The sequence below is a fragment of the Lissotriton helveticus genome, chromosome 2_2, assembly GCF_964261635.1.
Source record: "Lissotriton helveticus chromosome 2_2, aLisHel1.1, whole genome shotgun sequence".
Classification (NCBI taxonomy): domain Eukaryota; kingdom Metazoa; phylum Chordata; class Amphibia; order Caudata; family Salamandridae; genus Lissotriton; species Lissotriton helveticus.
Window position 1 is genome coordinate 386,992,391 of NC_136060.1, and position 22,887 is coordinate 387,015,277.

Sequence of the window (22,887 nt, forward strand, 5' to 3'; positions counted from 1 at the left end):
CTAGGATGTTGTCATCTTCGAGGTGGCGGGACAGCTGCGCGTTGACGATTTTCTCGATGACCTTTGCCGGGAACGGGAGCAGGGCTGGAAATTCTTGAGGTCCTTGGGGTCCGCCTTGAACTTCTTGAGGAGGGCGTTGATCTCGGCGTGCTTCCAGCTTTCCGGGAATGTAGCTGTCTCGAAGAAGATGTTGATGACCTTCCGTAGTTGGGGTGCCAGAAGAGTAAAGGGGGGAGGGAGGGGAGATAGCAGAACAACTATGAGGACACGACAATTAAACAAAACACGAAGGGGTAAAGCGGTACAGAAGCACAATACAGTTACAGCAGTGAAGTACAGTTCTGGCAACAAAATACAGTTACAGTACAAACCAGGCGACAGGGGCACAGGGGACAGCAGCTGCGAACTTGTGGCAGAATCGTCAGAAGGGGGTGGGTACAGACACACTGGTGGTGCTGTGTGGCGTGGGAGCGACCTGGCCTGCAAGCAGGGTCAAGGGTTGCTGTCTCTGCTGCGCAGCGGCCGCCATTTAGGGCGCGGAGGGAGGGAGGAGCAGCTGGGAGACGGGAGGTAGTAGCAGCTGGGAGGCGGGAGAGGGGCGGTGAATGGGAGAGCGAGGGGGCGGGGCCGCATGGGAGCAGCAGCGGGAATGGGACGGCTAGGATACAGAAGAGAATAAGAGGGAAGGGGGGGAGATAGCAGAAAGGCGAAGAGGGCACGACAATTATACAAAACACAAAGGGGTAAAGCGGTACAGAAGCACAATGCAGTTACAGCAGTGAAGTACAGTTATGGCAACGAAATACAGTTACAGCACAAACCAGGTGGCAGGGGCACAGGGGACAGCAGCTGAGAACTCGCGGCAGAATCGGCGGCAAGGGGGAGGGCACAGACACACTGGTGGTGCTGTGTGGCGTGGGAGAAACCTGGCCTGCAAGCAGGGTCAAGGGTCGCTCCCTTGATTAAGAACAGGAGAATGACAGTGGCTTGCAATAACTGTGCACAGACATTAGGTCACCCACTTAGCTAGGCATTTCCCTTGGTAGCACCCCAACGTCCAGTCTGCCTTTTGATCACAGACCTGGATCAGCCATTAGAATATTCAGTGGATACTTCACCCAAAAAGGAGGACTTCAGCCTGAACTGCTAGCACCGATGGAGCATTCAAATCTGCAGTGGCACTGGGGTCCCAAGCTACTAGGGGGTTAATGCATGCATGCCTTCTGTGGCTGTCCATTACTACCAAAAGCTAGATGAGGGGTTTTACTTGTCTTGCTATACACCGACTGATTGGCTATGTCTCTATTGAATGGAACGACAAGCTGCCTCACATGTATTTTGCCATAGTTTGGCCACACGTCAGACACCGTTTGAGACACTGGTACAGTGAGCCTTGGAGCCAGTGTTTGGACATGTCGGTGCCATTTAGAGGAAAAAGTGTAGGACTAGAACTAAGAATTCATTAAGATACATATCTAGTACATGGATCCTATTGTGGTTGTTAAACATATTATCTTCTATCAGAAAAGAACTCCTAAAAAGAAAAAAAATAGACCTCTACTTTTAAGACTTTGGTATAATTACCCCTCTTGCTGCACAACAACTGGGAGAGGACCTTCTGTAATCTTCACCACATTCACCAGACCTCACTGAACAACCCTGAACAGTTTACATTGGTATTCATATGAATGCCTATTTCCTTTCGTCTTTTCCTACTTTCAGATCCATGGACATATGAGGTGACAAGGCTAACACACCAGAAATAATCCTGGACATGTATTGTGTGAAAAATTAAGTCTTCCTAATTCCCATATCCCACACCATAGACCTTGTAAATGCCCATCAAAGCCTAGTCCCAGATTATGAAGAAACCTGTCGGAGGTCTGCGCGTGCTAAACGAATACCATCCATTATCAGACTTGAATATCTTACTCCATCATGTTTTGTTGGTAACAAATCCCAAACCTTCACAAAAACATGTAGGTGCAGAGATAAAAACCTGACACATGTAATGTAGTACATTCAACACAGTAACTGGGCTGTGGTAGTATGGCATTTTCAACAATACTAAAGTGCAGGACTTGGACAATTTTTTCAAACCAACCTATTGTCGTTCTTGCGGATTCCTGTCCAGGATAAGGGCTTTTCCTTTCATTTTATTGCAGTCCACTGCAATTTGCGTCCTACCTCATTAATATTCATGAGGTGGGTCGGAATAGGACCCTCTCCAGTTCTGAATTTTTCGTACCAACCTATTCCATAGGTCACTTCGTAAAATTCTTTACTGGAGTCGATTTGCAGTCAGTATTTTGTGACCTTTCTTTGTACATCTGCCATTAGTTATTGAGTTTACTTTCCTTCGATACACACTTTATTTATCGATCTTTCACAACACATTTTATATATAGATCCTTCACTACCTCCTTAACAAGCATTTACAATGCAACGGTTTCGCCTTTGCAAAAGTTAGAGCTATTGGCATTGTAAATGACAAATTTTTTATTTATGTGTTGGTTTTGAAAACAGATAAATAAATGGCATTGTCATTTACATTGCCAATAGCTTAATCTCTCGCAAATGTGAGACCTATTGTACCCTACTGGACGAGCTCAGCAGACAACAATTACTTGCAGACAAGTTCTATAACACAACAGTGACACTGCTAAATCCAGCGCTTCACAATAGAAACAGAAATGATACATGAGAAGATTACGAGTGAACAAATTACAAAAGCAGACGTTAAGTTACATGAGGCAAAAGTGACAATTGTGAGCAAACAAAATACACGAGGTAGCAAAAGGTACATTACAGGAGGAATATACGAACTCGAAAGTTTCAAACTGGCATCCCGGAGCGGCCACGGCCGCTGGTTCAAGACGGTGGAAGGGAGACATCAAAAACCCAGTATTTACAAGAACATGCAGAGTTTGGTGCAGTAAGAAACTAAATCTGAAAGTGATTCTCCAAAAACTCGTAATTGGGTTATATCTGTTGCTCAATGGAGTCGGATCTTATAAAGCACAATAAATATCACACCAATTACGAATTTTTGGAAAATAACTTTTAGATTTAGGTTCTTACTGACCCAAACTCTGCATGTTCTTGTAAATACCTGATGAGGGCCTGAATGCTTCTTGATGACTTGTGTTCTCGTGCAAGAGCCGATTACGTTAGAGTGGTGTTATTAATAGCAGAACATTGATTGAGACCTTGGTTCAGTACTCATGAATACTTTTGTTTCACATACTTTTTGGCTCAGATATTGCATACATATACATGAAATAAGGAGAAGCTGTGTAACATAAAAGCACAAGCAGGAAACTGAGACCACAACACCCAATGTACAGATATAAAACAACGTTAAGTATCTGTGAAAGTATTTTTTATATTTATGTAAGCTGTACTGCTGCACTGCCTACGAATAATTTAACACCGCTCCTAGAGATTCTTGATAATTAATGTTTAGGTTATTTATTCATCCACATGAATAATTGTGATTATACGGGTACTGACAACAGCATGCCATTTAACCATTTTATTGCCCTTTTGATACTAAATGATCACCAGAGGCGTGCCTCTGAAAAACCACAAAATCTTCGCACATGTACTTTGCATTTCAATTCGGTATGTAGGTGCATACTGTGGTCGCATATGTTCTTTTATTGTGGCCAACAGTGGCAGGGGTCATACTAAGCGAGAGCGTGGTGCAGGAGGGATTAGTTGCTTAAAAGAGGGAACATTAGTTGATGGTGACACCGTTTCAGGGTACACTATTAGGTGCAAGATAGGTGCAAGAGAAAGGGCTTGACAAGATTGAACAGAGCCAGCAAAGTGGTCAGTGTGAGAGTGAATTCTACTGTTGATTACAGGGGCACGGACGATTTGACGGGGTTGTTTGGTGTCCAGTTGATACTATAGGGTCAGATTGTATTGGACTCTGAAGGGAGTGGAAATTAGAAGAGATCGTGATTGCTCCGGTGGGAACATGGGTCATGCTTTGGTGAGAACATGGGTCCCAAAGTAGAAAAAACAACGTGCAATAGGATTATGAAGGGCAAAAGGCTGCACTAATGGTACTGGCAGCAATCGGAGAACTCTCATATTATGTGGTTCTACCCGCTCTGCTGTGTGTGGGACAGGGGCTCACTGAAAGCGAGTGGGTATTAAGTAATCAGAACAGCGAACATGAAAGGCTCCATTGAGAAGGTGTGAGGCATCGCGCCCCCCACCGGGTGACTGCGAACTTCCAGATGCTCTGATCCTGAATCCTGGTGTGTAGTGAATTAGGGTACAGGACGCCATGGGACTCATGCCCACTAAAAGTGGGTCTTTGGGAAACTCTATGGGTCGTGGAGCGGAAGAGGGTAGTGATACGGTCCTTTGCCATATTCTGGGGACAATAGGATATTGTGAAGTAAGCGAGAGACCTGGCCCTCCAACATATAAAAAGCGAATGCAAAAACCGCTGTATTCAGTTATTCTTTGCAAATGACCCGGTACTACAACTGCTGAGAGGAGCTGTTGCAGACAATGTAAATAAAGAGCAGCCTGCCTTTGAGAACTACCGCCTATGCTTACTCAACCTCTCATAGTGACAGCCCCGGACCCCTCCTCACCGATACCCCCATCGCCTGGAGCGACGACTGGGCCCCGTCCGCTACTCACCTGAAGCCCGGACACTTCAATGCGATGCAGCTCTCCTGGCCAGGCGACGTCCTGCTCGTATTCCCCAGTGTTGAGGGTATCTCTTCTTAGCCAGCGAATACCCCGGCCGCAGAGCTCTAGGGTTGGCGGGTCTAAACCTAGGGGGCGCTGCGGGCTCTGCCGCTGATTAAGGCGATGCCAGTCTCAACCTGTGCGCCGACGTCTGACTGCGCATGCTTCTGCATAGACACTCTAACATCCAGTGTCTGCTCTCTACTCCTCCTCAGGGCTGCCTGACCGATGTAAAAACAAGCACGAAAAGCTTTAACAAGCAACAGTGAAAGGAGCAGTGAGCGGATCAGATGAGGAGAGCGGCCAGGTGGCATTACCGCATTGCAAAGTCTGAGAACTAGGAGAAAGACGCACTCCGCTGCCGTCGTTCTCTCCGGGGTTGCCCCACTGCCCAGCTATCCTATCACCCATTATTAACCTGAAGACAGGAGGCAGCAGGAGACGGGCAGAGGGCGGTGCAACGTGACGTGGCTGCTGCAATACGTCAAGTCGTTGCACCCAAGCGTTGTTATACCCGCATCCGTGGAGGCACCCATTTTCACTGTCCCCCACTTTGGATCCTGGCCTTAGACACTGGGCCTGAGGCAAACGACAGTTAGCTTCACCATTCAAATTAACAGCTGGTGGTCGTGACGTAGAGAAATGTTGGTATTCAGTAAGTGGTTTGCAAATTCATTCACGGTCCAATAAAAAAGCGAAAAAGTCGCAAAAAGACATGCACTTTTAAGCCCCAGGTATACTCAACAGACTGCCAATTTACTGCGAGTGGAAGATTGATTGAGGCAGTGGAGGATGCTGGGCAGTGGGGCAGGTGGAGGGGGGGAGTAACTAGTGTGCTCATGCCTACCGGAGTGAGTCACATCATTGAGGCGTCCAGGCCCCCCTGGCGTAGCAGGGGATTCCAGGGAAGAAGGCGGCACCAGAATAAAACGGAAGAAACTGCGCACCCAGCAGCCCAGTCCTCCCCTGAAGGACGGAAACACCCTCAATTTTAAACCTAGCTGCAACCTTGCATTTACACATTGCCGCCACAACTCTCCTCTCGCTCCTCCAACGGTATAATAAGCAAGGATCGGCAGGTAAACATGCCACGGAGTCGAACGGGCACACGGACAGCGGGAGGGGGGGCGGGAACAGGCACACGGACAGCGGGAGGGGGGCGTGAACGGGCACACGGACAGCGGGAGGGGAGGCGGGAACGGGCACAATCAAAAGGCAGAAAACAAGAAAAAAAAAACAAGCACTCACCTGGACTTCTTCCGGCGGCGGTCGGCCTGAAATGGCTATTAGTGCTCGCTTTAAGAAATGGCCTTACCCTTTTGAAGAATCATCTTCGTCACACTCGAGCGGTTATATTTAGTACAGAGAAAAGGGTCCGAGCTGCGGAGCTTCCCAAGTAATATACTGCCGGCCGCCATCTTCGGAGGAATGAAAAAAAAAAACCTTGGAGAAAAAAAAACAACCGCCCACCGCCGCAATGACGTTGTTAAAGGGGCGGAGAGCGAAAAAATCGCCAGAACGCCCACGAATCTGCTCGGACAATGACTGACGCATCTCTGTTCCAATGGCTAGCCTCCATTTATGGAGCTAGCCAATGGAACAGAGAGGCGGGTTAAAGCCCCATACTGAGTCTCAAAAGATTTCACCTGCGCAAACACTGCTGCGCAGTGGACGCCAGGCGAAACCTAAAAAGCGGGTGTGCGAAAACATCTACGGTGTTTTCCTGTACACTTTGGAAAAACTGTACCTTTTATTCAAATATTTATTTTGTAACTGTACATGGAATCTCGGCCTCGCATCCAGCCTATTAAGTTGACATTCACTCTGGCGGCCTACACTTAAGGGTCTGACGCCATAAAAGAACAGAGATGCAATATAGCCAGAGCTACCCTTAGGGGGCGTTTTATGGTCGAGAAAACGGATGGACTCCGGAGTTGGTGGTCCTTAGAGTACGGACTCAAGTCGAGTACATCCCAGCTTCTAAAGGTGCCGCTTAATATGCGGATCTTTCCAAATAGGAGTCCCTGCTTCTTTCAGGCATTCTTGTTCCTTAAAACTGCAAAAACGCGGGAAAAGTGTCCCAAAGTTGTGCGGGATTTGGTGCAATCACGAGGGATGTCGAGACAGAGATAACATGAGTAAGCATTTGAAAGGATACCAGAGTGCCCACATTCAGCTGGCTTTCTTTCAGTGTTTTGTCTTCATATGTGTTCCTTTTGCCTAAACGTCCATTCAGTTTAATGTTAAGATTAAATGAAAGAATATACGTTTTCTGTAGCATATTGGAACAAGGAGTGTGGTCCGGTGGGGCAAGTGGCGTAGTAGGGGTGTCATGGGCCCTGATGAAGCAAAGCAAAATAGGAGTGATGGAGCGAGTTTCAGAATAATATTTGGTTTTGACTCGCAAGGTTAAACTTCCATAATAATAACCGTATTAATTGATTTGTGGTGAATTATTAACCAACTTAGATTAAAATGCATTACATGACACGTGGGACTAATACATGTGCTCTTTTGTTGCACTTGCAAATATGTTGAAAATAATGAACTAACCGTGTCTATTGTCTTTGTCAGTAATAAGTGCGGCTGTTTAACTAATGGCATGTGCTTATTTGTGTGCCCATGTTATGTCTTTTCGTCTTTATGTGGCATCAGTTTGTGGAGAATTCTGTGGCTTGTGCTTAAGCTAGGTAACATAAATTAATGGGTTAATAATTAGCATAGGGGGTGGGTAACAGAATGGGTCTCAATTCTGTAATTAATTAATGTCTTGTGTTTCTTTGAATACTAGTTACCACGAGAGAGGCCTAAGGCCTAGCGTTTTAAAGATGGTGTTTAAAATCCTGTCCAGAGTGCAGTCCTGCACGTATTCAGAAGTGGAAATGTTACCACATCAACAGTTGTCAAAGAAATATAAGGAATAGTTTTCTGTGCAAGACGTGCTCTGAATGTGACAAAATCAAGGACAGGATGCGGCAAATCTGCCAAGTTAAGGAAGTAACGGACTGCATCTTGAAAAATGTTGCATTTCCGAGGAAGTCGAATGACATGTATTTTGTCGAACAATGGAGTTAAAGAAAAGGCTCGGTCTTGGGTTGAAAATGTGATGAGCTAATATTGACTGACATCTGTTAGCCAATAAGAACCCTGGATGGCAAAAGAAAGAATACATTTTAGTGAGATTAGTTAGACAGAAAAGGTATAAAATTTGGCCCCTTTGACAGGAGGGGCTGCTTGCTTTCCAATTCCAGAAGGGCGTGATGTGCCGTTGAACTTTCTAGGCGCACGTAAGGATAATAGGCCTAAATGATTTTTCCCTTTCAGGTGAAGCTAATTATAGTTAGGGAAATAGCTTGAGAGATTGGAAACTGTTATTTTGCCTTAAACATGCTAAATGATTTGCTTTTAAATGTCAGTCTAATTCATCATTCCTCATTAAATGCTGCTTTTTGCTAATAAAATAATGATTTATTGAATAAAATGCTTTTTCTTTGAAGAATAAAATTAATAAATTAGATTTTGATTCGACAAGCTGGTCTTGTTTATTCATGGTCTAGTTACCATTAGCTGATCCATTTACCTAAGTGACTTAATTAAAATGATAATTGCATAAAAACCATGGTAAGAGATGATAAACTGCAGATGTATATAAATGTGCAAATAGTTTAAGAATAAGTTCTGATTAATTAGGTCACATGATTCAGTTGCCCAAAAATTGTCTCGTTAGTTTATGGGCCTTGTGGGCCTTGTGAGTGATTTGCGATTAATGATGGGTATCATGGTGTTGGAGACAGTTTTTCTATAGAGGCGCTGGATCAGGAGCCGCATCCCCAAATAAGTCAGTAAAATACATCTATCATTAGGGTTCAATGGGCCCCTCTGGCCCCGTTGTCACTGCACCTGCTCTACTATGTTTAGCTACTCCCCTGCCGAGCGACACACATACTCACTGTCTCTCTCTCTCTGTTGTAATTAGGGTAATGGTGTATTCAGGTTACGGTTTATTCGTTGTGCTATAATAAATAAAATAAATCTGGCTTGGGTTTAGGGAATAAGCTTTCAAGCTACCCATAACGTGGGTTCTAAGAATTAAAGTGTTCGACTTTAGGAATCACCGGAAGAGCCTGGGATGAGAATCTGATATCACACACTGGAGGTTCCAAGGCAGGTCGGTTGATTATCCAGAGCACTGTGTGACTTAGAGAAGGTTTTAAACACACTCCGTGAATTTGAAGGAAAAGCTGGGAAAGATCTTTATGGTGCAGTGTAACATAAAAATGTTGATCTCATTGTTTTCATAAAAAAGTGCCGGTACTCTGTACCGGACAGTACCGGCACATTTGAAGCACTGGTTTTTACATATTAATGTGTGTAACGTGAGCTGTTTTTTCTGTTTAGGAATGTCTAAAGGTTCCGAAGACGACATGTGCCGTATCTGTGAAGCTGGCGAGTTTCAAACTGAGACTGGGAAAGCAAGCTGTAATCAGTGTCCGGAGAACCACTATTGTCCAGTAAGTTCTTGTCTGAAACTGAATGTCACAAAGTTGTAAATGTGGGAATTTTACGGGTCACTGGACATCATAGGAAACGCAGTGAAGGCTATAGTACTCTGTAGACTACAGGAAATAACTTGGTATGGGGCAGGGCTTCATTTGTAAAAGAAAGGATGCCGTTGCCCGAAGCACTGCTCAGAAGCCGAGGCAGGCGCTATTAAATGTCGGCGTGCCGAATACCAAAGATGGTGACTGTACTTATAAACACATCATGGCTCTTAGCTCCACTACCAGGCGCTCCCAGCCTTTATCTAACTCTTCCTGGTCTCTGCTCTCTCCCTTTGTGACGGTTTTTAAGTTGTTCTCTTGCTCAGTCTTAACCGTTTGTGTTTTGTTGCTATCTCGCGCTCGATAAATATCTGTTGCGGATACATACGCGCCGTGGCCCCCAATGGCAACCAACGGCTCAAATTAAGCACTGCTATGGGGGATAGTGCAGTAAATGTTTGTGGGGAGTTGGGGATGGATTCATAATACATCTCGGAGCATGGTAAGTAGTACTGCAGGAGTACTCTTTTACGCACTCGCATGCCTCTGTGGATTGGCCCTGAAATATCCGACTCCATATATGTAAAAGTGCACAGTCCTTTCTATCTGTACTAATTGCATATGAATATTCTCTGCATAGTGCCATTTAGAAGTTTTGGTACCAACTCACAAGGGCAGGTAAGAGTACATGGAAGAGTACCACAGGAGTTCTACTATACCTATTCCAAAATACCTTTGTGGATGAACCAGGGCTGTCCAGGGTACTTGCTACTGGACTCAGACTAGATGTACCGGCTGCAGTTTGTTCTACATCTACATGTTTATTACTTTACATGGCATTCCCTGCTCACTATGTGAAATCGTTTTTGGTAGTTTTCTGAAACTGGAATATTCAAAGGAAATATATGACCATGAGTCTTTCTGATGCTGTCCATAGTTATTTTCTCTCCATGCAAAACTGGGTCAAAGTCCCGTTAATCCTCAAATGTGGATTCTAATTTACATCCTTTAACAGCTTTTCCCCATGGTTCATAGTTGTAATTCATAGTTCACATGGAACTTTATAGCTTGGGGAATTGATGTTAAATTTATTTGAATAAATATTTGTTCTTGATCGGGTATTTCAGTAATTATTTAAGTTAATAAATCAATCAAAGTAAGCTTTATTCGAAATCACCAAGTGAGTCATAAAAGATACATATTACATCCATGACAATACTTTAAAATGACCAAAATACAGTTTAAAACATTTAAGTTATTCAAACTTATGTTTGTAGGACTATAAAAATTATTCTATTGTAGTCACTGGAGAGGGAGTAATTTTTGATTGCAACTACTGAAAAAATGTGTATTCAATAATAAAGTCTTGACTACTATTGACTATTAATACCTTCGCTGCTGCGGCTATTCCGCTGCAGCGCTAAGGGGGTGGGGGGCCGCGCGGCGCGCCCATGCTGGTGACGGAACCGCTCCGTCACCAGCCGCGGTTGAGCTGTGCTCATGACGGAGCGGTTCCGTCATGGCCCCACCCGCTTAATTGAAGGCGCCGCGCAGGCGCGTCGAGCGGGCCGTGACGGAACCGCTCCGTCATCAGCACAGCGCCACCGCGGCTGATGACGGAGCGGTTCCGTCATCAGCACGGAAAAGGTTAAAACTGTTTCTAAAGATCCTACTCTTTCTGTCTCTTCCGCATATGCAAAAAGGTATCTTTAAAATGTTCACTAGTGTAGCCAGGAGACTGGAGTTCTGATCCAAAGTATAACATTTTAACTTCAGAGAGTGAAACGATGAGTTTCATTTTGTCAGTGGTCTGACGTCCCAGAAACCATGGACTCCACAGCTGTGCTTTGGTGAGTGCCAATACACCACCTGCTGGGACTCTGTAGACATAAGAGAGGGTAGCTGGTGGAGCAATTATGCCTCAGTCCTGTCATGTGCAACCCCTCTCTGCTGCAGGTCTGCTCAGACATGCGCTGACAGGAAACATCAAGCTGCACTACAAGGAGCCCTCAAAGCTGCTGTCAACATGGCACCAGCTCTCCCGCTCACCTAGAGAGTTGAGCGCGTGCCTATAGTTAAGGTGGAAAGGTGCAGATGGTGATGGAAAAGGGAGGCAGGAGGCCACATGTTCACGTGTTGGTGAAGAGGGAGGAGAGAGTACTCTTAAGGGTGGACAAGGAGAGCATCGGAACACTAGGTATTATGTGTTTTTTGATTGGAAGGGGAGAGGATAGTTCTCCTAATGGGGGTGAGTCGGTGGCAGAATACAAAAGTATTTCTTTATAGAATGAGTAGGAGATGGGAGAGATCCCCTACGGAAAGAGGGAGAGAGAATGCGATGGGATACCAGATATTTTTCTTTTGGATTGTACATTTGAAGCATGCTCTTAGCAATGGCAGGGGAGGTAGGTAGGACGGCATAAAAGGGATGCTGCTGAAGGTGAGGTCATGCTGTGCTTGGCTGCCCCATGATGTCACTAGGCATGCGCTTACGAGCTGAGGAAAAGAACGGTGATTTGGGGGTGGGTCTTGCACAACTTAAAATTGTAGATGAGTAGTTGTCCATAATTAGGGGGTGGCTTCTCCACGGAGACGGTTCCTATGGCATTATTGATCATTCAAGCTTTGCTCACATTTGTCTTTTTGATGTCACTTGGAATGCCAAGGTCAAAATCAACCTCATTATTGACAGCTCCCCATCTATAAATCTACATATTATATAACACAGAAGTCTGGGATCCAATCTCTGGTCTAGCTGTACAATTTCAAGAAAACAGATAGTTAGAAGTAGCAAAAGCTGTGGATCATGGAGATAGATGCAATATATATGTGTGCCATTTGGAATATAAAGCACAGGCATAGCTAAGCTACCCTGTTACCAACAGGGTGACTTCCTATCAATATTAACCTAAATATTCCAGGGGGTTTCTTTACATAAACCATTCTGGAAAGACTGAAATAGGGTACTTTCTAAGATGAATACTTCATAAAGACAAGGATCAGAAATTAAATCCATATTCATTAATTCCCTCACCAGTTTTCTTGTACTTGTAGCTTCTCCAACAGTATTTATCCATTTCTTAGCAAGGCAACACCTGCTGTGGCAGGGGATAGTCATGCTCTACATAGATAGGAGGATATCAGTTAGTAATTTGACACCTTATTGGATATTCTCCTATTTTGTAACCTCATTGTTGGGTGCCATAAAATACTTCAAAATGTCCTAAGGGAGACAGTGGCATGAACCAGCTGTTTCTGATTTCTGCATATAGATGAAGACCAAAGAGTTTGATCCTTCATATTTCTTGTAACATAATGTCTCTTAGCTACTTTCAAATGTTGTGCTTTTTTCATTTAATAATGTTTTTGAGAGTATGTCACAATATGTCTTGTGTTTTCTTCTATTCAGAGCCCAGATATAAACCCAATACAGTGTCCATCGGATGCATTCTGCCCAGCTGGTAGCACAGAGCCACAGTATTGTATGGAAACCTTTTTTCGTAAAGCGGGAGACATCTGTGTAGTGGCACCTCTAACCATAGCACTATTGACGATTTTTGCTGTGTGTAAGTAATGGGTAGTATTAACCACTGGTAATGAATGACTTGCAGAGTTGGAAGTTGGCAGGTTTCATGTATGGTTAACTGTGTAGAAACTCACAATGTCCAAGCTGACAGGATCAGGCAAAATCTACATTTTTAGGTTTCGCCTGCACAGCGCTTGAACAATCTATTGTATTTAATACATTAAAAGGAGCTTACATCCCGCCCTTACTTTTTATTTGTTCCTGTGCATGCCAATTACTTTTCCTCGGTTTCTATTGGTTGTAGCATACTATTTCCTGCTGTTCCTCCTGTGTCTCTTACCAGAGTCCCATGGCCCAAGTACTGGCTTCATCCTCTTTGGTGGTACTTCTTGTATTAGGTTTCTCCCGCACAGCATTTACCTTTATCTAATCTCCCCGGGCTGCACGCATTTCAAGTGTGCTTGTCGGCTGCTTTATTTTCATTCCCACGGCAATTATTCTGAAGCTTGTCCTCCTTCCTGACATCTAGTCTCCAGCAAGCCCAACTTCATTTCTTGCCAGCTAGACCTCCCTTTCTTCTGTTCAGCATGTCCCGATCGTCTCAGCCTGCCTCTATTCAACTTGCCCTTTCCACTGCCTCTTTAGCAATGTATATTATCACTTCAGCTTGCCAGCTCTCCCTCAGTTATTCTGACTTACCTTTGCGTCCGTAACAAGCATGTTGTATCCTGTCTCACGGAACTTGCCCTCTTCTTAATTATATGCTCCCCTTCTTCTAAATTATATGCTCCCCTCACCCGCCTGCCTCCTAGTACTAGTTGCACCCCCATCCCGAAGCTCTGATTACCTTCGGCCAGATCTTTCCAGAGGTGGGCACCTTGCGGATAAGTTTCTGAGGGCTGTGGGTCGCTGTCCAAAGAATCCTCATGTGGCAGTGCCGCCACCTTGCGGTCATGTCCGGGGTTGCATGGCCTGGCAAGGGGCGCGCCTGCCAGGGAGATTGAACTACTACAGCCTGGTGATGCGAGGCATGCTTGTGACCTTGCGCCCTCTGCTGGGTGACTGGCACTATTGCAGACTGAGATTCGAGGTTTACAGTATGGGCAGTAGCGGCCTTGACTCGATATAGTCTCATACGTTCAAGGAGAACGATTTTGGATCTCATAGAAATAAATGGAAATATCATCATTATGGACCTGATTACAAGTATTAGATGCTATTTATTGCACATAATATATTATGATACCATAGGGCAGAGGTGAAACCAGTTAAAAACATGTTAGTGAGCAGCGCAAGCTGCTGTGGCTTAAAGTTAAGTAGTAAGCCCTTTGATGCGGTCAAAGCTGGACGCGTCATAGTGCTTTTTTTAAAAACCTTAGTCATGTTGTACAGCAGCTCATGCTGCTGTGTAGCATGGCTAACTAAACATTGACAAACTCACTAGTTCTCTCTGGCAGCTGTTATAGGGACAATTGATGGCTACAGTAAATCAAGGACTTGTAATTTCCAAACTTGGTTGTTAAACATTGCCGTTTGTGTTTTATGAGCTGCGTCATTGAGATTATGAGATTGGAAACATGAGCTCTAGTTAAAGTGACACTGTTTGCTAAAGGAAATTATATATTTTTCTAAAATTCTTTTCCTCAAATGTGCATCTGTTACACCTTGTACTGGAAACAAGTTATGCTCCACGTGCAGGTTTGAATCTCCCTACAGAAAAAAGAGAACTCTAGGGAAGTCCCACCACCCGCCCTTCCACTAAAAAAAACCCTGTATGCCACCCATCATCCCCAGACCTTTTCCCACTTACGTGGGCAACCCCGAATCTCATAAACTACTTTTTCAGCTGCACAGCATAATCAAGATCGAATTCTCAGTCCACCACCCTCGGAGAGAGACCACTCCCCATTCGCTGGCAATATTCCATTTTGCCACCATTGTCGCAACCATTAGCCATGTTCTCTGGTACTTCAGGCAGCACTCCTCCCCCCCGTCACACACAATAGATGCCATCTGTCCTCCATTGGTATAGTTTGGCCCATAACCTCTGACATTATCGCCCCCCACTCAACCCCTCCTCCCCCACAGTACTGTTGGATTTCTGGACAGGCCCATAAGATGTGCAAGAAGGAGCCAGTTTCTCAAAAGCTCTGGCACAATGATCTGTGGTGCAACGTCTTAACCTTTGCATGAGGGCTCTGGAGGAATAGGATCTGTGGAGGATATAGAGCTATATCAAGCGAAAGTGAGCCCGGATTGCTACGTCCCTAGGGCTTTGCATCACTTCCTCCCAATCATCGTCCTCTAACATCCCTATGTCGGCTTCCCATGCCTGACGCAGGGCCGTGAGTGGGTCTGGTAAGTTATTCATAATTTTTCTGTACATTAGGGATGTGGCCTTGTGTACCATTGGTTTCAGCAAGAGCCTGTCCTCGAGGGGAGCGTATTCTGGTAGCTGTTCCCCTTCCAGGATATGGGTGCGTAGCGCATGCGACAGCTGCAAATATCGGAAAGTTTCTGGGACAGGCATCTGGAATTCAATCTGTAGGTCACGGAAAGAGATTATAGCCTGTCCCCTCCAAACATCCCCGAGATGGTCTATGCCTTAAAAGCCCCCATTTATTAAATTCTCACAGGTTACCCACTTCTTGTAGTAGATCACTATTCCACAGTGGTGTCCTCTCCATCAGCTTATCTGCCCATCCAAGGAATTTAGTGGCCTCCTCCCACGTGCGGATCACTGTTTGTGTATGTGAGGGTAATCGCGGCTCCACACTCTTTCAGTATAGGGCCACAGGATATCTGCGCCATCCCATCGCGGCATGATCTACTCTGTAGGCTGGGCCTCCCCTGTCCGTATACATACAGTCATTGATCGCAACCATCTGAGTGGCCCAGAAGTACTTCCAGATATCCGGGATCGCCAGGCCCCCCTCAGAGACACTCAGGTGGAGTTTGCATAATGTTGTCCTGAAGACATTTCTGTCCCACCTGAGTTTTCACAGTTCGCTATCTACTTTGTGGAAAAAGTTAATTGGTATCCTATAGGGGGCGTTCTGCAGGACATAAAACGTGCAACAGTGTCACCACTTTGAAGAGAACAGCTCTCCCCATCAAGGAAATCGGCAGTCACCTCCAATGCGCCATTTCTAATCTCAGCCTCTCTAGCTATGGTAATAAATTATCATTCAGGAAGTCTCTCATACCTTGAGATATATATACCCAGGTATTATAACTTGTCTTTCGTTTGTAGCGGTACCCTGCTGACTGACAGTGACTGAACCCAATCTGTATGATTAAACATGATGGGCCTATCCCAATTAATCTGGTAGCCAGAATAACTGCCAAAGAGCTGGAAAATGTTGAGCAGCTTGTTGATGGTAAAGCGCGGACGTGTGACGTTGAGCAGAACGTCATCGGCATATAAGAGATACGTGTTCCTCCCTACTACCGGCCCCCTCAATACCTGACACTAACGGGTCTCGCCTAACCCATACAGCTAAGGGTTCAAGAGCACATGCAAAAAGCATAGGGGATAGTGGGCACCCCTGTCTCATACCCTTATGAAGGGCAAATGGGCGAGAGATTGCATCATTCACTCGTACCTTTGCCTGGGGCTTTGTGTGTAGGAGCTTTACCCAAGCACAGAACCGCGGGTCAAAACCAAACCTCTCCAGCACAGCGAATAGGTAATGCCATTTAATGTTATTGAATGCCATTCGGGCATCCAGCGATAGCAACACCGCTTCCTCCTCCGTCCTGGCCATAAAGGTGTCGCAAGTTCAGTCTACTACCCCATGTGGCATAAACCCTGACTGGTTAGGTTGTTTTATTGTTGGAATAACCCCACAGAGTCTGTTTCCAAGGCCCTTTGCTAGTACCGTGGCCTCTATATTTAACAGGGAAATTGGATGATATGAGCAACATTCTTCCGGTGTTTTACCTGTTTTAGGGACGACCAGGAAGGCAACCCACTGCCCTGGCCTCCTGAAACAGTGACGCCATGACCTTATATAGGTTGGCTGGGATTCAGTTAGTGCCCGCAGCCTTGTTGGTGTGTAATTTTCGGATAGCCCCTTCTATTTCCTCAAGTGTTAAGTCTTTGTCTAACTCATTTATCAACATCCAATAAGGTGGGAAGCTGGATATCCTTGAGGAGGTCATCACAGTCCTCCCTTGTCCTAGTGAAGTTAGATGTATAGAATGTTTCGTAATAGTCGGCAAACGCAGCCGCAATTCCATATCCAATATTATGTATGCACCCCTCCGAATCATGAATTTCCTACACCATGTTCCGTTCCCTATGCCTCTTCTCCAGCCAGGCTATAATCTTGTTGGCCTTATCACCTACATCATATAGTCGCCTCAGCGACGCCCTGGCAGCGTTGTCCACCAGGTCCCTCATCTCCTGTTGCTGGAGTCAGACCTGGTGCCTCACCATCTATTGCCTCTGCCTCCAGTCGGTAAACCTCCTCTTCAAGGGCCTCGCATTTCAATAATTGTTCCCTCCTCCTCCCCCCAACCAGGGCCTGAACATGTCCAATAATGACATTATTTGTATGCTTTCCAGAGGTCAGAGGCCGACTCCACCATCCCTACAATATCTTGAAAGTATTGGTCCATCCTTTCTTTAATCTGGTTTGTGAATTGCTTGTCCCTAAAAACCCAAAGATATATCCTAGGTGGCAGAGTGTTGTCCCTTACCGGAACCTGTAGCCATTCCTCTGTTGGGGAGTTTTTAGAAATGCCCCTTGCCTTGTGCGGCAAGTTACAAAACAATTTCGTGCTCGTAATATGTGTCGGAATATGGTCTATCCAGGAGTAGCTGTCATGTACCGCTGAGTAATATGTAATCTGCCGCACCTTAAGAATGTGTTCCCGCCAAATATCTATCAGTCCTATGGCATCCACATATGCCTGAGGTAGCTTCGGCCCCATTCCCCGATCTGACTTTGTTACCCTGTCCCTCTCCGGGTCCATGACTGCGTTCATATACCCACCCATCAGCAGAATGCCCGAGGGCAGTTCCAGTAATAGGGTACTCGGTGTTGGCAAAGTCTCTTCGTGAAGTTTTGGCGGAATGTAAACCGAACACATATTGAGGACCTGACCTTCCCATATGCCAGACAGGGCAATAAATCGACCCAAGGGATCATGCCAGACCCTACCTACTACTAAGGGGAAGGAGGTTTTAATCAATATCTCCACCCCTCTTGAGCTCGCGGTGAATCCTGCATGTGTGCAAGGAGTTTGTATCCATATCGATTTAGGGCATTATACCTATTGCCTCTCAGGTGTGTTTATAGCAGGAGTACGTGCCTTCGAAGGTACTGTAATGCTACTGTTCGTTTTGTCCGGTTGTCCAAACTGTTTATATGCCAGGATAGTACTCCAAGTTGAGTGCCCTTCTTGGGCTCTATGGGGTTTGGTCCGTTCCTGTCCCCCATGTCAAGTGGCCCGGCCTTGTCATTCAAGTTACATCAAGCCCAGAGTGGAGCAGTCCTGTGCAATTGTCGTAGGGGTGACCACCTCCCTCTCCCTTCCCCCCCATGCATCAAGATTTGGTTTGTCATCGTTTACTGCAACTGAGGTAAGCAAACCACAACAAACAGCCACCCAACAGTGTCAGACCCTATCACATCGATTCCCTACGATATACCCTCCCCACCCTGCTACCCTGCTCAGTAGGATTTAAACTACCCACCACCCAACCTGCAGAGCGCCTGTCACTTCTGAAACAATAACATTAGTAGCGTAGCCAGTGCCATCGAGAATGTCAAGCCATTAGTACTTGCCCCTTCTCACCCCTTCACACCGGCTGATCTTCTGAAACTGCCAGTGTTACGGTATGTCCAGTCCCATCCCCGAGCCCCCCACACTGCATGGAGGCCAGGTCTTAAAGGATACAGTCAAGCTCCCGACACTCCAAGTACAACTGGGAAGACTCTGTGGACTGTATGATAGTACGCTGTAGGATGAGTATATTGTAGCAGCACTTAGTTTCCCCCGGTAGCCACTTTTGTCCTGTGAAGCAGCTGTTCCTTTCATGATCTCTCCTTGCCGACCTCTCCGATGTCCTTGTCGCCTGTCTCGCGGGGATGACCGGCCCACCGCGCTCCAACCCTCGAAGCCACTCCCATGCCATCTCCAGCATATTAAAGATCCACTATTACCCCGCTTACACTATACAAAGCTTCACTGGGTATAGCATCATATATTTGACTTAACTCCAAAGCTCCTGCTTCACTGCTTCCTAGCTCCCGGAATGTAAAATCTGAAAAGAAACGTATCGCTGCGTTCTCATAGGAGATATCCATGTGTGCGTGCTGCTGATGGCACTTAGTCGGGTATGTTGCTTCCACCTGATCTATCTGCTGTCCAGAAGCCCCCGATCCCACCCTCAGCAACGCATGCTTGTCCATTTTGTTTGTTTGGGCAGCGCCAAACACTTGGGTTTCATCCTAGACTTCAGAATACGGCTGAATGGGATAGGGGCCAGACTCTGACTCACACCCAGTGTAGGACTCTGGCTTTGTATATACTATACCAAAGTAAGGTATAGTTTGCACAGAGTCCAGGTAGTCCCCAGAGTTATAGCAGAGGCTAAATTAGCTAAGTACTAGCTGCTCTCTTTGTGAAAGTGTGGGCAAGAAGTTAGGGTTACCCAAAGGGTGAGTTAAGCATTTATTGTATTCACTCAATACACACACTCGGAGACAGAATCCAGACCAATTAGGTAAGTATAAAAAATATATACTTAGGTTTTATTTTAGAACCAAGCAGGACCTGACACAGGTAAGTAAGATACACTTTCAAATACAAAACTGTTCAAGGAAATGCGGTTGTGGTTGAATATGCAGTTGTTACATGTTTGTATTACTTTAATGTGCAATTACACATTAATTACTTTCCGATTACTTTTTGATTACTTTGAGTGCTGGGGTGGTATGCCTAGATACCACACCATACGTTTGTGGAATACAAAGTACACATTTTTATACTTTGCAATTGAGTTATCTTTTCTCCATACATTAAGTTCCACATTTCGACCATTTTTAGGCCCAAAATCTTATAACATTGGTTCCTATGGGAGAAAAATGGTAATCAGTTTTGAAGGGAAGTACTTGACTCACATGGGTGAATTTTGGGTGTTAGGACCAAGGTTCCTCAAGGTGTAGAAGAGCACTCAAGCTGCACCACCAGCGGCACTGGGGCGGCCGGGTGCAGGTTGCAAGTCGGACGTTGGGGACCCTGTTCGCTCCAATGGAGATCTTTGGTTTCAAAAAGATGTGGCAGGCTCGAGCATGAAGGCTTCCTGAAGGCAACCACCAGCTAGAGAGATAAGTTGGGATCTTGGGGGATGGCTGGGCATCGTCGGTTGGGATGCCCAAGGCCGTGGGGCGTCAGGTGCAGGGGTGTCTTCTGGTGTCGGGTTTTTTTACCAGCTCCGGTCACGGTGGGGGGACCTTTCAGGTTCAAGCTGCAGGCGTCATCTTGAGGCACGTTGGGGATCACCAGATCCCAGGTCCAGATCGCTGGGGAGGCCGCCTTGGGGTGCTGGGTCACTCGAACTAAGGCCTTGGGTGTCGGGTGCAGAGTGATGCAGAATTGCAGAGACTCCTGTATCCGGATTCTGGAGGTGAATCTGGGGTTGAGCAAATCCGGTCCTCATGGCAAACACTCTGTGGGAAGGTTGCAGGGCAGGTTCTCTGTGCTCTGGGGATTGCTGGCTGCTGGACTCGCCGGGGTTCTTGCTGTCGGTTTGTCAAAGACGGGACAGACCGGTAGGGCTGGGGCCAAGGCAGTTCTCTTCTTGTTCCTAGGTCAGCATGGCTCTTGGGTCCTTCTTTCTTCCTAGAATCTGAGGAGGCAAGGTTCGGGTCACCATTTATATTAAATGTTGGGGCGTTAAATGGGTGTGCAGGTTGGGAGTAATTTTTATTTTCCTTAGGGTGGGTATAACCCTTTTATGCCACCCTCCAGGGGTAGGGGGCATGAGCCTCTTCCTGGTTGACTGAGTCTCCTCATCTTCAAGGCGAAGGGAACTGAGATGCATGCTTCACCTCGCCTCCCCCACCTGAGAGGTGGGGTTGCCAAAGGTAAGCACACTTTGCTCCCTATCTTGGATTTATCACAATTCTCCTGCCAAAAGTGGTGGTCAGAACTTGTAGGAGCCAGTTGCAGGGGGCAGCAAAAGGCAGGGACAGCGTCCAGAGATGGCAGGCTTTTAAAGCTTACCTTTTCGTGGAGCTGCCCCTTCCTGGGGTAGGAGGCATGACACCTCTGCCCAGGATGGGCTTTGTCTTGACCCAGAAAGCGGAGGCTCTCCACCCAGGGGTCCAGAAGCCTGTCTGGCGGTGGCAAATGACAGGAGCCATTCAGGAACCACACCAGGGCTGGTCGAATTTTCAGGGAGCATCTCTAAGATGCCCTCTGAGTGCATTTTACATTAAATCCCACACTGTCATCAGTGTGGGTTTAATGTGCTGAGAGATTTGCTACCAAACTTCTCAGTTTTTAATAGAGCCATTATGGAGCTGTGGAGTTCGTAATAACCAACTTCAAGACTATATACTCATTATGGCATTACTACACTTACAACATCCAGGAATGGACTAAGATACTGTAGGGGTACAGTGCTCATGCCTCTGTACCCTCACCTTAGGGCTAGTGCACCCTGCTAGAGGGACAACTTACCTAGGCTTCAGGCAGTGGATTACAGGCATGGCACACAGGAATGTGTGCCATGTCGACTCTTTACTTTTCTCTGCACCAAATTGTGCAGCTTGCAGTGGCAGTATGTGTTAAAGTGCAGGGACTCTAAGGGTGGTACAATAGGTGCTGCAGCCCTTATAGGCCTTCCCTTGTCGTCACAGTTTCCTTGGTACCCAGGGTATCTTTTAGAAGGGGCTTACCTGTGGCCAAGGATGGATTAATTGTGGATACAAAGGTACAGTCTTGAGGAAGAACACAGGCCTTGGGACCCTGATTGGCAGGGACCCAGGGCACATCAAATCAGGTTGCATCAGATGTCAGGCGAAAAGTGGGGGATACCTGTGCAAAAAGGGGCACTTTCCTACAGAACCCCCCCTCAGCCCCCACCAAAGGAGAATGAGACTATCCTTTCCCTAGAGAGTCTTCATTGTCTTGGAAAGGCCATTTGCATTGACATGGGCAGTCCCAGCTCTATGTTCCACTATAAAGCCCATTCCCTGTAGGGATATGGACCACCTCAAAAGTTTTTGGTTTTCTCCTTTCATCTGCATTAGCCATCTGAGAGGTCTGTGGTCAGTTAGAACTAGGAAGTTAGTACCAAACAGGTATGGTCTCAGTGTTTTCAGGGACCAAACCACAGCAAAGGCCTCCCTCTCGATGACACTCACGTGCTGCTCTCTGGGGAATAGCCTTCTGCTTATGAAAGCAACAGGTTGGTTATGTCCATCATTATTTGTCTGGGATAGGACCGCTCCTATCCCCAGCTCAGATGCATCAGTCTGCACTATGAACTGCTTGGAGTAATCTGGAGCCTTCAGAATAGGTGCTGAGCACAGTGCCGCAGTTAGGGTGTCAAAAGCCTTTTGGCAGCCAACTGTCTAGTTCACTTTCTTGGGCATTTTGTTGGAGGTGTGTTCATTGAGGGGAGCCACAATGAACACGTATCTCTTCACAAACCTCCTATAGAACACTGTCAACCCAAGGAATACCCTGCCTTGCGTCTGGATTGTTAGAGTTTCCTAACCCAAAATGGTCTGGATTTGGGGTTGAAGGGGTTGGACGTGGCCTCCTCCTACAAGGTGGCCCAAGTACACAACACTTCCCTGCCCTGTCTGGCATGTGGATGCCTTGATAGTTAGGCCTACATCTAGCAGAGCCCGTTTAACCTTACCCAGGTGAGGCAGGTGATCCTGCCAGGAAGAGCTAAACACAGCAATATCATCATTATAAGCTGCACAAAAGCCTTCCAACCCAGCAATGACTTGATTCGCCAACCTCTGGAAGGTGGCAGGGGCATTCTTCAAACCAAAGGGTATCACAGTAAACTGAAAGGTGTAGAGAATGCTGTATTTTCTGGCAGATTGGCCATGCCAATCTGCCAGTACCCTG

The 22,887-nt window shown here is 46.2% G+C and overlaps 1 protein-coding gene across 1 annotated transcript in view; it reads left to right on the top strand.

The window, feature by feature from the left end:
- The window catches only part of LOC144821490 (uncharacterized), a 537,248-nt gene that overhangs the window by 492,871 nt on the left and 21,490 nt on the right, over window positions 1-22,887 (top strand). The window contains exons 7-8 of the mRNA XM_078678609.1: window positions 9,115-9,227; window positions 12,667-12,823. Coding sequence (XP_078534735.1) covers window positions 9,115-9,227; window positions 12,667-12,823 — 270 coding nt within the window. The remainder of the gene's footprint in view (window positions 1-9,114; window positions 9,228-12,666; window positions 12,824-22,887) is intronic.